Source organism: Aptenodytes patagonicus, chromosome 6 (genome assembly GCF_965638725.1).
Source record: "Aptenodytes patagonicus chromosome 6, bAptPat1.pri.cur, whole genome shotgun sequence".
Lineage (NCBI taxonomy): Eukaryota > Metazoa > Chordata > Aves > Sphenisciformes > Spheniscidae > Aptenodytes > Aptenodytes patagonicus.
In genome coordinates this window covers 69216512-69231934 of record NC_134954.1, presented here as the reverse complement: position 1 = coordinate 69231934, position 15423 = coordinate 69216512, and the positions used below count along the sequence as shown (strand labels likewise).

Below are 15423 nucleotides of genomic sequence, written 5' to 3'. Positions count from 1 at the left end.
AAAGGCTACTTGTCTTAAAATCAACCAAAAAAATAGCAAAAAGCAGATTTCCAGGAACCAGGAAAGTAGATAGGACTCTCATCTTAAAAGATTTTAAGACTAATCTGATTAGGCAAACACAAGCCAGAAAGAAAGAACGAACAGTTTGTGTTGAGACCTGACAAATGAAGGAGAGCACCTTTTATTGCTGATACTGAATCTCCTTAAATTCATCATTTTCTTGTAAGGAGAAGAAAGAAAAGATAACTGTTTGGTAAGCCTTAGCAAAGCCACAGATGAGGCAGCATATATTTAAGGTGAAAAAAGCATCATCTTTCTAGGTATTACACTGCAAAGAGAACATGCTTAAATAAGGAGAACAGGAGCATCAAAGACTTCTTGTATTATTTATAGAGATTAACACTACATCCCTCTATGGCTGAAAGCTACTGCTTTCCAGACTGAAGTAGTTCCAGTATCTTGGTCATCAATTCCCAAACACCACCACCAAATCACTAGGCTGCAAACTATAACATGGACCGATAACATCCTTTACCAGCTGCTGACAGTTAAATAATACACTTAAAAACGTTTGGCTTCTGTTCATTAATACGAACTTCTGGCCCCCACAGCCTTATGTCCAGCAGACCCACAGTACATACTGCAACGTTACAGCTTTTCATTCCTGATCGTTTCTGCCGTATTGAATGGCCAAATCAATGTCTACTAACCAGGCACTACTGTAAAATTCTCCTCAACACTGCATAGAGTGACAAGGTCATAGCCTACCCCCTGCATTTTGAGATATTACATCCCTAGAAGTAACAGTTAACTAAATACCAGAGATTTGTTTTGTTGGGGGTTTTTTGCAGTATTTTTAGTTAAGTGGCTCTATTAACCTGTAAGTCTAATCTTATTTTTCTGGGCTAGCTCATTAGGCAGCTTATCCTAGCTCATGCATATACTTCACCAGAGATGTTGCCTGAAAGACAGAAGGTGTGCAGGTATGGCAGGGTGGGGAAGGTTTAAGAGTTCATGGGCTCATGAAAACCGGGGCATAGCAGCTGAAAGAACAACAGGATTCCTTCTATATCAAGAGTGGCACCACGAGAAAATTATCAGTGTTATACAGGTTCTCACCTTTTGGGCTCTCCTGGCTCTACACCAAGCAAGCTACAATCGTTTGCAGTTTAATATGGTGCAATGTCAAAAAGTAGAAGAACTGAGAAACTAGGGACAGACACGTGTCTGTTCACTCCCTGATTAACTACCAGCCGGTCTACCCCAATCAGGTGTCACCTGCACCCACGCTCCTATACAAAATCAGCGAGACAATGTGTTAATCTATTGTCTTTGAAATTGATGTGCGTTTGGGCAGAAGCAAAAATCACTCTGTAAGAGCCTTTCCGTAGGATGTAATCAAGCAACAGAATATTTTTTTTTATACTTCCTCTCTTCTGCTATCAGGGTGCATAAAAATGATCAGCATTTGATTTTGAATGAACCCAATGATACAGAGACACTTTTAGAGGTTACGCCTTCCTAAGAAATGTATCTTGCAAAGGCTTTATCAAAGGTTTTGGCAGTATCTGGCAAAGCCCCAGAAACTCATGACTTGATCACTGAATAGACCTCCTATTAAACATACAGGGAGATTTGTCTGCATGCATATAAAATTTTATCAATCTTGAAGCATTTTACAGTCAATCTCAGAACATGTCACATGAAAAATTAAGCAATATTTTATTTCTTTTGCAAAGCAATCTAGCAACCCCGTACACTAGCCTGGCCAAGCATAACGGCATGGATTTGCAGACCAGAAAGGCGAGATCCTCACCTTCTGCCAGAACAAAGATTGCCATAAACCAAGCAAGCACTCGGGGACTGCAAAGTTTCCCATTTCAAGAAGTACCCAGAGGGAAGCCGAGTAAAGTCCAAGCTATTACTTCTGATCAGTTCCCATTTTCCTCAAGGAGGACTGGGATTTTTTTATGGGGAGATGAAGGGGAATCGTTAAATCTTATGTAAAAATTACAATTTCAAATCCAATAAAAGCACAGCCATGGAGACCTGCCCAGTCTCTGTGCAGCTGAGGAAATTCTCCGAAACAGCAATCAGTATGAAAATCCCTCCAGAGAACAAGAGTATCTGCTCTCAGTTTTTAAAATATGAAAATATAAACTGTAGTAGGTGTAATTTAAATTTATTTCTGTATATAAGAGTAATTATTGTAATAGCAATAACGATAATAGCAACAATTACAAGAATATTACTAACAATAAATAATACTGCTAATCATAGTTAACAACGATCAAATCAATCATCTTTTAGACACAGAGAGAAAGCATGACATGCGGCCCTCTCCACACACAAACACTGAGGAAGAAGATTTGCTTTGCACAAGGCAGTCATCAAATAGGGGCTTCTTTACTTCCAAAAACTCGGCTAAAAGCACTCGCTATACCTGGGGCAAGGCTGCAGCAGCTCTTTCCCTCCCACGCTGCATGCTTCCCTCTCTTCCAGCTCCGGGCATTGCTTCCCGGCGCCCACCGCCACGCTCTGCACGCCGCGGCGCCGGCTCCGAAAGCCCGGGGTGAGATCTCCCCAGCTGCAGGTCCGCGAGCAGGCGCTCCATGAGGACCACTCGGATGTTTCACAGTCTTTAGCGATGACACAGGACTTGAAGGTCAATGGCACGGGATCTTGCACACAGAGGCTGCGATAAGAACACAGAAAAAAGCTGAGGAGGTCTTGCTTAATACATTTCTTTTTTTTTTTTAAGCCAAACTCCCAAAGAAGAAATCCATGGTCATTTGGGGTAAATCAGAAGACCTGCCTCAACACCAATACAATGAAAGTAAGAGGAGCTGTAATGCAGTGCACATAACGCATTTCCAAGGAGTTCTGGGTGCAATCTTGCATGCCAAGTAGTTTGCAAATAATATACCTCATTTATTTCAAGTTAAAACAGATGCAAAAGGCACTATATTTGCTCCTGTGCAGTCAGAATTTCACAGTTTATCCAGGACGGAAAATAAAAGCCAAGCCCAAGAGAAGTACTGCCACCGGTGACCATTCCCATCACCCCCCGCACAGACATAGCTGTCTGCCATCCGTCCAGGTGTCAGCACGTCCTGCTGAGCAACTCTGCTCTTTTAAAAAATAGTCACACACTAATAAGGAAGGTGTTGGTTCTGTGAGGCTGTTATCAAACAAACGCTGTCAAACAAAGTCAGAGAGTTTTCAAACCTGACAAACCACTGGAGACCCTGGGAATGGTGCAACTCTGGCTGTATTTTGGGACTCAATTACCCCTGCTGACATTAGGACATGATCCTCATTCATTTTGTAACACATCAAGACACCACACAAGGCCCAATGCAATGGAAAACCAGATTTTAAGAGCTGCCAACTGTCGAGGTTTGAATATCAAGATACAAAGTCCCAGAATAAAATAAAGTCCTAAACTTACAATAGCTTTTCACAATATAGAAAAGAAAGGCAAATGTAGCAAATACTTTGGGTTGGAGACAAACCTCCAGGCTAAGACCACCGTCCTTCCTTGCTCCTCTGCTTCTGCCTCAGCCAGCTGATGGCTCTCCCGCCCAGTGCGCACTGGGAGGGACCCTGCAGAGCACGGCTGCTTCTGCTTCACCTCACCCCAGCCGGAGATCAACCACAAAGTCACCACTCATCTCCCAGAACGGGAGAAAAACCTCTCTCGTCTCTCAAAAAACTTAGATAGCTGAGGTAACAGAGCAGGAAAGGATATACCGAAAGAGGACTGAGGTACGTACGAGCAGAGGCGTCACTGGAGCACCACGAAGGATAGGACGGGGCAAAAAAAGATTAAACCCAGGAAAAAGGAATCACCAGGAGAAAAGGAACCAAGAATTTCTGCGGTGTTATACTGACGATGCAAATCGGTCTCTGAAATTAAGACCATACATGAACTCAGTGTGAACTCTCTCTAAATTTGTCTTCTCCAGCCTCCAGGTGCTCATGGTCAGGCTTATGCCAACTGTAAGGAACACGTACACCTAAAAGGTGTGAAATCCAGAGCTGCTGCCAGGGAACCAGCCATTACCTCACATGGCATTACTTACAGCACAGTTTGACTAACCTAACTTTCTCTGAAGAAAACAGACTGGGGCAATCATTTCAGGATTGCAGGGCGGTCTCATAGGGGGAGCAGAGAAGATAAAGGACATTCACTCGCTTCTCCTCCAGTCTAGAAATTGGTCCTGTTTTCACAAAGATCAATAGGAATATTCCCACTGATACCTGGATCAAGTTTGACTAGACCCTCAACTACCAGCAAAACACAGCATTTGGTGGCTTACATTTATACTTCAAACTAAAAAATAAAAGTGTAACAACTTTTTGTCTCAGTTTCTTCACCCAGAATAAAACTCATTAATCTCACAGGTGCTGTGAGGGTTAATTTACTGAGGTTTATTTTAACAACTTCATAAAGTAGAAACAGCCTGTGATATAGCCCCCTCAAAATAAAATTCTTTTTGCTTACAACTCAAAAAAATTTCTCATGCCTCTATTACACGTCAAATACAACTGATTCCAAAGCTGTCTCTGGTATATAACATCAATACTATTGAACCAAGGACTGAAAAGTAGTAATCATTATATCTGTACTTACTAACACAGGGATTTTGAGTCTTGTCTGGAACATCAGGTTAGGTGGAGTCACATGAATAGTAACTTTATTTCTCTTTTAATACTTTTTCAACAGTTATCAGGTGAGCCGCCCGTGCCACAACATTAACAAGAAACAAGAATTCCTGATTTTGAGTAAATAAAATAGTAGCACATACAAATCACTGTCCTCACTGATTGTACTAGAAAACTAGAGTTTATCTAAGAACACAGCATGGAGGGTAACTGATCTCACATTTTAAAGAGTGATCAAGACTTCGCATTCAGATACCAGTACGAAAACCCAAATCCACTTTTGGGGTTGCACCACTGCAAAGGAGATTTAAGTCTGGCCTGATTGTTACTGAAATACCAAACAAAACTAAGCCTTTAAAAATCTGCTTTGGGGTCTTCTTTAAAATAAATATTGCTAGCTCCAATTCTTTGTGAGACAATACCTACAATACCTCTCCTAATGGATTCAAACATATGCCGACACTCTGTCCTCAAAAGACATCTCTGCCCAGCAATCATCCTCCCTATTTGCAAAAGCCTTTGAAGTATGCAAAGACTGGATAGCTGTTTCTTTCCCTAAAAATCCCTCCGCCGCTCCTACTACAAAAGGCTAAAGAGATAACGTCATTGACCTGGTTGATGTTGACCTTCTTGTTGAAGGTGAACAAGACATGGAGCTGGCAATTCCATCCTTCTGCTCAAGTAGGTGTTTTTGAGGGAGAATCACACGCAACTGCCTAACAGCGAATTTACCTTGTACCTACTCACTCAGAGCCTCAAAGTCCAATTAATTGTGACACCAAGCAACACAAAGACAAATGTAAAAACATGCTTTTGCATGAAATTCAGACACAGTCTTCCATGTCGCAGATGTATTTAGGACAATCTAATACAGATAAAGTGCAGACGTGCGAGACACTCGCTGATCTGAGGCTGCAAACCAGATGTGTATTTGCGCTGCTGTGGCTGTATCTGAACCGGCAGGGAGAGGATGGGATGGGATGATACTACATAAGCCTTGTTTTTAAACTAACTTTCCATGTATTAATGTATCAGGTTAGATCTTCCTCTTGGGAGTCAATCTATTAACCCTATAGTAGGGTACTTGTGTGATTGATGCTTTTTTCAATGTTACACACTTGGATTGATACTGTAAAACCACAGAAATTGTTTCACAACCTATGTTACGTTGCCTGCTATGTAAGATGGATCAGTTAGTTAGCAGACAGCAGCAGCACGAAGCCTAACTCACTCAAGTTGCAGAGAGCCCTCTTACTCTCTTGTGTACTGAAGGGGAATAAACCACATACAAAAAAAAAAACCACTAAACCAAAGGAAAGCTACTCATGCCTCTGTTACACTCGCATAGTCCTGGAACTACAAGCAGAAAAGCAAGAAGAGGAGGAGGAAAAGCAGCCCCACGTACCACTCCTACCGTGCAGCTCCACGTCCCCTGTGACTGTGTAACTGCAGGCTGCTGCCAACGGAGCAGCGCTGCTCTTCTCCTCCATCTCCAGCCACACTCTCCCCCACGAGATGCTGTAATTGTGCAGCCCCAAGCTGAACCACACCACCATTCTGTTCTGGACAAAAAGTAACTCACCAAAAAATAGTAAATTTTCCAACAGCTCAGTGCATCGGTGCTACACGCCTTACAGTCACACAGTCATCACATCCACCGCAAGAAAATGAGTGGAAACATGCCTATCAGCAGGAAAAAGGAGCGAGACCAGCCAGGAGCAGTGCATCATTAAACCAGGTTGGGCACAGCACAGAAATTATCCCTGGTTTCCTTTCCCAACCGTATCAATGCATTCAGAATGAAAGGTGAATGCATTTCCTTAGATTAGAGGATGAGACAGGTGGCTATTGTTGAACTTCTTATACTGAAAGGATCATCTCCAAAATAATTTGACGCAGCAAGAAGCTATCACCATGCCCATGCTGCTGGTACGGAAGGCAGCACCAGTAGGACAGGATACCGCTTCAGCAGCCAAGCTCTTCCCCGGCTGAGAAGTGTCAAGCCTGACCAGGGAACGTATGCTCAAATCCACGTGCTGCAGAGCAAGAAAATCCTGAAGTGAGCTAAGCTACACTGATAACAATGCATTCTCATTTTTTCCCTTTTTCTAACGTCATCTCCCATTCTGTAATCAATGACCCAACCTTACAGGCTGCTGGAATAAACACTACCTGCTCTTTGCACTTGGCAAATAATATTAGGGTCTAATAACGGACACAGTCTTGCCATGTTTCTAACAGCATCCAAACACTCTTTTCCCTTAGGAAACTGGCCATCAGTGTTAACAGGCATACCTTCAAGGATTCAAAATGTATTTTAGGATCCCCAAGGGCTGCCAGGGCTGTTTTGGATACTGGCGATACCATATATTCAATCTGTGCAGCGGAGGCTTCTTTGGCAGAAGAAACACCAGCCCCTTCTGCACCAGGGTGGTAAGGAAGATGGGGAATATTTGCCTGCCATACAACTGACAAAAGGGAAAGGGAGCTGGGAGACCTATAATCCAAACAAACACAGGGCTTTGGTGTCTAAGATGTCTAAGTTTTGGTGTCTCCAAACCTTAATGCACCAGATCCTCTGTTTCAATTAAAAATAAATGCTGACTTACATTTGCGCTACCTAGGCAGACATTGAAATCTTAGGGCTATGGAAGCAGCTGGCTTTCAGCACAATTTGAAAACAGAAGAAAAAAGCCCAATTATTATTGGACACTATTTCTAAAATGTTATTGAAATGAAAAAGGCGGTCACTGTTCCTTTGTTTCATGTGCTTTTAATAAAAGCAAAGGAAATGAGAGACAAAACTTTCTAAAAGAACACTAGAAAATAAAATCTCCTTCTTACTCAATAGCTCAGGGATTTGTTTTCAAGCCTGAGCACCGAGGCTTGATTCCAACATCTGCTGGGAGGAATGTGAACACATATCTCCTGTCCCAGATCAAAATCATAACCATCAAATAGCATATCACAGCACAGCGTTTTCACCTCCGGACTGCAAAATTTTGTATTCATCCAGAGAACAGAAGAATGTCAACACTAGAAACTGCAAATAATTTTTTCCTAAAAACGTACAACAGCACAGTGGTTAAGCACAATCCACTAGGAAACGGGTAATGGAAATTCAAATTACAGAGACAAAGAAAAGAGCTGAATGCTGCTCTACCTCAGCCTGGACGGATGGGTTATCCCTTGACTGAGTTTGACCTGAATTTTCACTTACAAAGGTAAAGTAAACAGAAACCCAAATCCAACTCTATTATATCATTGTTGTCATCTTACACGTAGAATGAAGAGTTTAAGAAATATGTACCTAAAAGACTCCTAATCCAAATAATAATAATAAAAAAAAACCCTAAAACTGTTTGCTCCTGACTTTAACTTCTCAATATGCTTAGTGAGCACACACATGAGGTTAGGAAATCAGGCTAAGTTTATTTAGGATTTCAATGTCTAGCCATGCGCACTCATTTCACTAAATTACAATTTAGTGTCTAGTGTTTAGTGTCGGTCTCTTCTCCCAAGTAACAAGCAATAGGACAAGAGGAAATGGCCTCAAGTTGTGCCAGGGGAGGTTTAGATTGGATATTAGGAAAAATTTCTTCCCTGAAAGGGTTGTCAAGCATTGGAACAGGCTGCCCAGGGAAGTGGTGGAGTCACCACCCCTGGAGGCATTTAAAAGACGTGTAGATGTGGTGCTTAGGGACATGGTTTAGTGGTGGACTTGGCAGTGCTAGGTTAACGGTTGGACTCGATGATCTTAAAGGTCTTTTCCAACCCGAATGATTCTATGATTCTATGAACTTTTAAAAAAAAAAAAAATAAAAAAGGAATACAAGTGCCTTTGTCTCACTATTCAGTAGATTTTTACAACTATGACAAGACAGAAAACCAAAAAGAGCAGAAGTTCTAGCACATATGTTTCCTGCAACTTTTTCAGAGGGGTTTTGTTTTTTTTTAATATGCATGGAAGTGCTTATATTTGAATTTGTTACTGGGCATGAGATTTAACACAAAACAAACTTTTTCTGAAATAGAATGAAATCTGAATTCTATCTGAAATAGAATGAAAAAAAATTTCCAGCTTTTTAAAATAAAAAGAGCCTTTAAAAGCTTCAAAGCAGATCCATACAATCATTCTATTTTGATGTTATTCCTTTTATTTTCACGAATATAAAGTTTCTACACCAAAATTGTTTCTCAGCAGAAATGAACCTGCCTCAAGGTTTATTAATGTTCTGCTGCTCAATTGTCTTCAAGTGTTTTCAAAAAGGTCTGTCCCTCCCTTTCTCCTTCCTTTCTCCCTTTTCCTTCCATTTTGACAAATGCAGAACCTCCAAACTGAAAAAATACTTTGTCAAAAACAGTCCCCAGCTCTGTTTCCCTAACACAGCACCTCCAATCTTCCACGTGCTTGTGCTCCTCTCCAAGTAATTCCTGTTTACGGTTTTTACCTTTAAAATTGCTAGGATTTTTGCTTGCACCTTCAAGACTGGTATGGACACACAGATCTTCGTAGGACCAATTGTTTAAATGAAAGAAAAATTTTCCTTATAATGCAAAGGATTCTTCAGCTCCTACCTGAGGGTTCACTGTAAAAACAAAGGATCCTTTTTGCAGGGTTCAACGGCATAACTGAAGCATCAGTGAAAAACAGAAAAAAAATATCAGGCACATTTCCCGCCACTGCTACCTATTTCACAAGAGAAAGGACACCCCGTCTGCCATTCCCATCAATCGCAAACTTGTTAGCAAAGAGGCCAAAATGAATGTCCTGCCAGCAATCTGGCATCTGTAAGAAGTGAATGCGTTCGATCTTTTAGTCTTTAAAAACCAGCTTGCACCCAAGCCCACCAAAATCCAGTTTTTGGGAAAAGACTGTTCTTTCACGCCAAGGAGCGTACCCGGTACCCTTTCCCATCAGCGAGCACTGCGGCTGCTGCTGCTCGCCGGCCTCGCTGGCTGCTCCACAGCCCTGAGATTAGACACCAGTAAATTAAACAACCTTGATAATAAATTAGGCATCTTTGCCACTGCATTATAAATTAGGAGGCGAGACGAGCATATGGTTCCTCTCCTCACGTGGCCTTCAATCAGTCGGGGGTGGTTAGCTGACCGCTCCCGTTATCTGCCGCTTTCCTGCAAGAATCAGGCAGCGGCGGGAGGCAGGGTGGTGGAAAAGCCCTGGCAGACCAGCAGCTCAGAGCCCGCCGTTAAAGCACGTCTTGGGATATTCCTCTCTCTTGCCTCAGTTTTCCAGAAATTTAATTTGTATCTCTCATCTGTACTTAACTTGACGGTGTTAGTCGAAATAGGAAACCTCGGCCAGGAAAATGAAAAAGCACAAATAAGGCGCTTCTTTCCAGTTTTACAGCAGACGCTTGGCTGCCTGCCAAACCCCGCTACAGGGTTATGCAAATGCATTTACTCTTCTTTATCAGTAGCCAAAATATCATCGCTCTTGTAAAGCAACATCTGCAAGATCGGGTCCATTCTTCAGAAGAATGGCAGCAAATATGCTGCACAACATAACGAGGAGGACATTACCGGGAGATGCTTAAAGGGAGTCGTTGTCAGGGTATTTGATATCAGTGACACTCCAGCCCTGGAATTAAACACAGATTGGATTTTAGGCTGGATTTTTAGGTTTGGATTTTAGGTCCAAAAGGAGAAAGGTAAAGTGTGTGACTACCTGGACACTGTAACGTGACATGACCTTTTGTCCTCTATTCAATCAATGGGCTTTCCTCTTGTATTTGGAGTAAGTGTAAGGGATGGGTCAGGCTCAGCTTTCTGCAGTAAACCTGAGACACGGCCTCAGCAGAAACAGTCTGCCAGGAGGCAGCTAATGGAGTTGTATGCTCCCAAAAAGGGGGCTAGATCAGCAAAAAAAACCAGAAAGGAGCAAGGAAGAAGACAGCTCCATCAGGGGTGGAGTCACTAAAACTAAAGCTCCCAGGACCCTCTGCACTGTCATCCAGAAATTCAATGTACAACTCACACAGTAGCACAACAAAGAGAAAACGTTTATAGAAACAGTGTCTTCCATTCCCCATTCTTACAGTGAATATAGCAGTGAGTGTGTGAGGGCAGAGCAAGTGAAATTTTAACAAAGTCAGGATCCCCTTCCCAGAGCCTCTGATAAGGAATGAGATACAAGCGGCATAAGAAGAGCTAACAAGTGTTAGCAGACATAAACCTGCTGCTGGTCACACGGCGACATAAATCACAAGTGACTCCATTAAAGTCAAGCAGCTACACGAGCATAAAATCTGTATATTTAGAATCAGCATATATTTAGAGACAAGTAATAAGGTCAAGATGTTAGAAACTGCTGGAACAGTTAACAAAGCTTGGCTTTTTTCCCAACCAATTAAAAAAATCCGTACTTTGCTACAGGTGTAATGGGAGGGGGTAAGAAAAAGGCTAGAATGTATATTTTCACCTCAGTATGTGTGCAAAACCACTGCAGATATTAACAGGGGTAGAGAATTGGACGTAAAATAACCCCTCTTCTCTGCCATCTGAGTTTGTGTAGGTGCCAGGAGCTATAGATTACTGAGAAACAGATTGATGTCTGCAAAATTCAGGAGCCGGATTTTTCAAGAACTTCTAATATCCTTGAAAAACAGAACATGAGAAGTTCTCCAGAAATCTTGACTTTCTCAGAACTTAATCAATTTCTCAGTCATCTATAGCTCCTGACACCTGCCCATATCTAACCTTAAGTCAAATGGCAGAGCTTAGATAGCTTAAATTTAAATGCGAAAAATGGAGAGAATAAATCTTTCCATTATTTGCTGCACATTACTGTAACCTTCACATTTGAATTACAGCACAGCAACCTACATAGACTAAGAGAAATTGATAGATAAAACACATGAGGACAAGAAAGAAAAGCAAGTCACGTATCTCGTATCAGCATCTGAGAGTTACACCCAGGCGGGAAGACTCCTCAGTAAGCAGGAGGACAATCACAGGTTTGCTCACTGATCTACCCTTCCAAGAAATACCTTCTAATAAATTCGCAAGGCCGAACTTTTCAGACTTATTTTATCCAGTGTTGATTTGTAAGAATGAAGGTGTTTAAGTTGGTGCAATTTTAGCCTCTTCTGCCAAACCTACACAGTACATGACTGAGAATGAAACCTCCCTCTCCCACAGCCAGGGCCCAGCAACAGTGCAAAGTTATATATAATTCCGTTTCCTCAATGTTTCCTCAAAACAACAACAAAAAAAGAATTATTAAAAACATAAAATGAATTAAACAGTCACAATTTGTAGAAGTATGCAAAATATTCAGCATGTTAGCTTTACAAGAGGGGAATTAAATTAAAAAAAAAAAGACCATAAAGAAAACACATAAAAATTCGCATTTAAAACTCAAGAATGTGAGCACAATTGCTGTGGTGCTGCCACACAGAGCAAGCACTCCGTCAAACAAATCCACTAGGGGTGAAATAAAAGATGAAGCACCCTTACCTCAGCACTGCGTTTTTTCCATCGCTCCTTATACACCTGACCTGCCTGGTTTGGTAACCTATCTCCACCTCCCCAGGACGGTGGTGGGGTTTATAGCCTTGAAGTCCAGACGTGCTTCGCTCTCCAGAGTCTGAACCGAAATCCGGCATAGTCCTCCCCGCCAGGTCAACGTCTTTAGGATGGGGCAGCCGGCATTCACCCCAAGACCCCACTCGGAGGCTGTAGGTGTGCTCCTCCTCCCCGAGAGGACATGGGGGAGCACCGCAGGCTCTAGATTCAGTCAGATTCGGGCACGGGGCACCCCCGTAGAGAGGAGGAGCGATGACCGCCCGTGTCCGGTGCTGCAAGCTCTTGGTGCAGCCTGTGCCACACTCAGACCAGCTGGAGAACTCGGACACGACGCAGTCCCGCGGGCAGGGCACCAGGCAGGCTTGCTCAGCGGGCGGCTGCGGCATGAAATACTCACATATTTCATTAGCGACAACGGTTCTATTCAGCTTCTGGAGGCAGCGGACGCTCCGACGCTGCAGCCCGTGCTGGGCGGTGATGCAAGCCCCGGCTCCCACCTCACCGCCAGCAAAGGGGACGAGCCCACACCTGTCCCATCCCGAAACCTCCCACTCGAACAGCTCCAGGTGCCAGTCGCAGACTTTAAAGCACCTCCTCTGGCTTTCGGGCTTGTCCTTCTGGTCGCAGTTCGCGTGGTATGTTGTCCAACCCTCCACGTGGGTGCACCAGACAGCCCGACTCCGAATGCCCCCTGAGCCGCAGTCACCTACGCACCGGCCCCAGTGACCTGCAAAAGAGGGGGTGTTGAGAAATGCCATGGATCTTTCCTGACACCCAGTAGCATCCAAACCATACCCTGCCAGGTATTAAAAAGTAAATAACAACCAGCTGGTCCCTAAAATCATTTAAAAGCTTCCTAAAGGCTGCAAGTCATTTCTTGTCCTCGTGTACTCCCATCACTACCTGCGGGAAAAAAAAATGCCCCACAACATCTCAAATTAAAGGCAGGCCAGGCACATTTCTGTAGCAGTAAAATGCATCCCAAAGCCTGAGGAAATATGAATATTTAATTTCACTTGTACAAATGAATATAAAAATGATCATAAAGGAACAATAATCTAATAGGAAAAGAAAGTCAAGTTAGATAAGAGGAAAACAGTCTTAATAGAGCAATTAGTCAATGGAATAAACTCCACTGGGAAGCAGCTGAATCATCATCCGCAGTGATAAATACTATGAAAATAAGAACATACTCTTAACAGGAGTTCAAAATGGAGGAACTGACTTGATATGATAGTGTATGTACTGCAGGATAGGTCCCGCAGGGTGCTGCTCGGAGAGCAGAGAAGGCACCTCACGTGCATCGACTTCTGAATTACCCTGGGACGTACATCAAGCAAGTCGTTTCCATTTGCAGCACGTGGCACTGTAAGAGGTGGTAAAGCTAGTTATTCGGGAGGAGAAATGAAACCAAAATTAAACCCAGCAATGTCAGTTTTAGTTCTGGAGCACATGAACATATATATGTAATCATATGAATCTTATTTGAGGATTTCCAAGTGAACTTAATCAGACAAGGCTAAACAGAAAGATTTTTCTGTGACGGTATTATTTAACAAAAACCCACCCAGCCAAAAAAACAATCTGAGGGCTATAAAGTACAAAATTGCTTGCAAACTGAAGAGAAAAGGTAGAGAAAAAGTATTTGGGCCAAATCTTAACATATTAAAGGGATTTTGATGATCATCCCCCCCCTCACTACAAGAAGGCCGTTGAGATGTTAGAGCGTGTCCAGAGAAGGGCAACGAGGCTGGTGAGGGGTCTGGAGCACAAGTCTTATGAGGAGCAGCTGAGGGAACGGGGGTTGTTTAGCCTGGAGAAAAGGAGGCTGAGGGGAGACCTCATCGCTCTCTACAACTACCTGAAAGGAGGTTGTAGCGAGGGGGGTGCCAGTCTCTTCTCCCAAGTAACTAGCGATAGGACGAGAGGAAACGGCCTCAAGTTGCGCCAGGGGAGGTTTAGATTGGATGTGAGGAAAAATGTCTTTACTGAAAGAGTGGTTAAACATTGGAACAGGCTGCCCAGGGAAGTGGTTGAGTCCCCATCCCTGGACGTATTTAAAAGACGTGTAGATGAGGCACTTAGGGACATGGTTTAGTGGGCATGGTGGTGTTGGGTCGATGGTTGGACTCAATGATCTTAGAGGTCTTTTCCAACCTTAATGATTCTATGATGATTCTATGATTCTATGTCTCAAGAGGGGCTCATCTCATTTCTAAGTTTAAAAACTTTCCAATCATAGAATCATAGAATAGTTTGGGTTGGAAGGGACCTCTAAAGGTCATCTAGTCCAACCCCCCTGCCCTGGGCAGGGACATCTTCAACTACATCAGGTTGCTCAGAGCCCCCTCCAACCTGACCTGGAATGTTGCCAGGGATGAGGCATCCACCACCTCTCTGGGCAACCTGGGCCAGTGCTTCACCACCCTCAGCGTAACAAATGTCTTCCTTCTATCTAGTCTAAATCTACCCCCCTTTAGTTTCAAGCCATTCCCCCTTGGCCTGTCGCAACAGGCCCTGCTAAAAAGTCTGCCGCCATCTGTTTTAAAAGCCCCCTTGAAGTACTGAGAGGTTGCAAGAAGGTCTCCCCAAAGCCTTCTCTTCTCTAGGCTGAACAACCCCAACTCTCTCAGCCTTTCTTCACAGGAGAGGTGTTCCATCCCCCTGATCATTTTCGTGGCCCTCTTCTGGACCCACTCCAACAGGTCCGTGTCTTTCTTATGCTGAGGGCTCCAGAGCTGGATGCAGTACTCCAGGTGGGGTCTCCCCAGAGCAGAGTAGAGGGGCAGAATCACCTCCCTTGACCTGCTGGCCACGCTTCTTTTGATGCAGCCCAGGATACGATTGGCCTTCTGGGCTGCGAGCGCACATTGCCGGCTCATGTCCAGCTTTTCCTCCACCAGTCCCCCCAAGTCCTTCTCGGCAGGGCTGCTCTCAATCCCTTCGTCCCCCAGCCTGTATTGATAGCGGGGGTTGCCCCGACCCAGGTGCAGGACCTTGCACTTGGCCTTGTTAAACCTCATGAGGTTCACACGGGCCCACTTCTCCAGCTTGTCCAGGTCCCTCTGGATGGCATCCCGTCCCTCTGGCGTGTTGACCGCACCACTCAGCTTGGTGTCACCTGCAAACTTGCTGAGGGTGCACTCGATCCCACTGTCTATGTCATTGATGAAGATATTAAACAGTACCGGTCCCAATACGGACCCA

General features: G+C 43.6%; 1 protein-coding gene across 2 annotated transcripts in view; it reads right to left on the bottom strand.

Moving 5' to 3' along the window:
• Positions 1-15423, bottom strand: part of THSD7B (thrombospondin type 1 domain containing 7B) — a 346109-nt gene that overhangs the window by 209226 nt on the left and 121460 nt on the right. For both annotated transcript variants that reach the window (XM_076343106.1, XM_076343107.1), the window contains exons 4-5: positions 12148-12943; positions 2444-2695 (exon numbers count right to left, since the gene is read on the bottom strand). In XM_076343106.1, the coding sequence (XP_076199221.1) occupies positions 2444-2695; positions 12148-12943 (1048 nt within the window). The remainder of the gene's footprint in view (positions 1-2443; positions 2696-12147; positions 12944-15423) is intronic.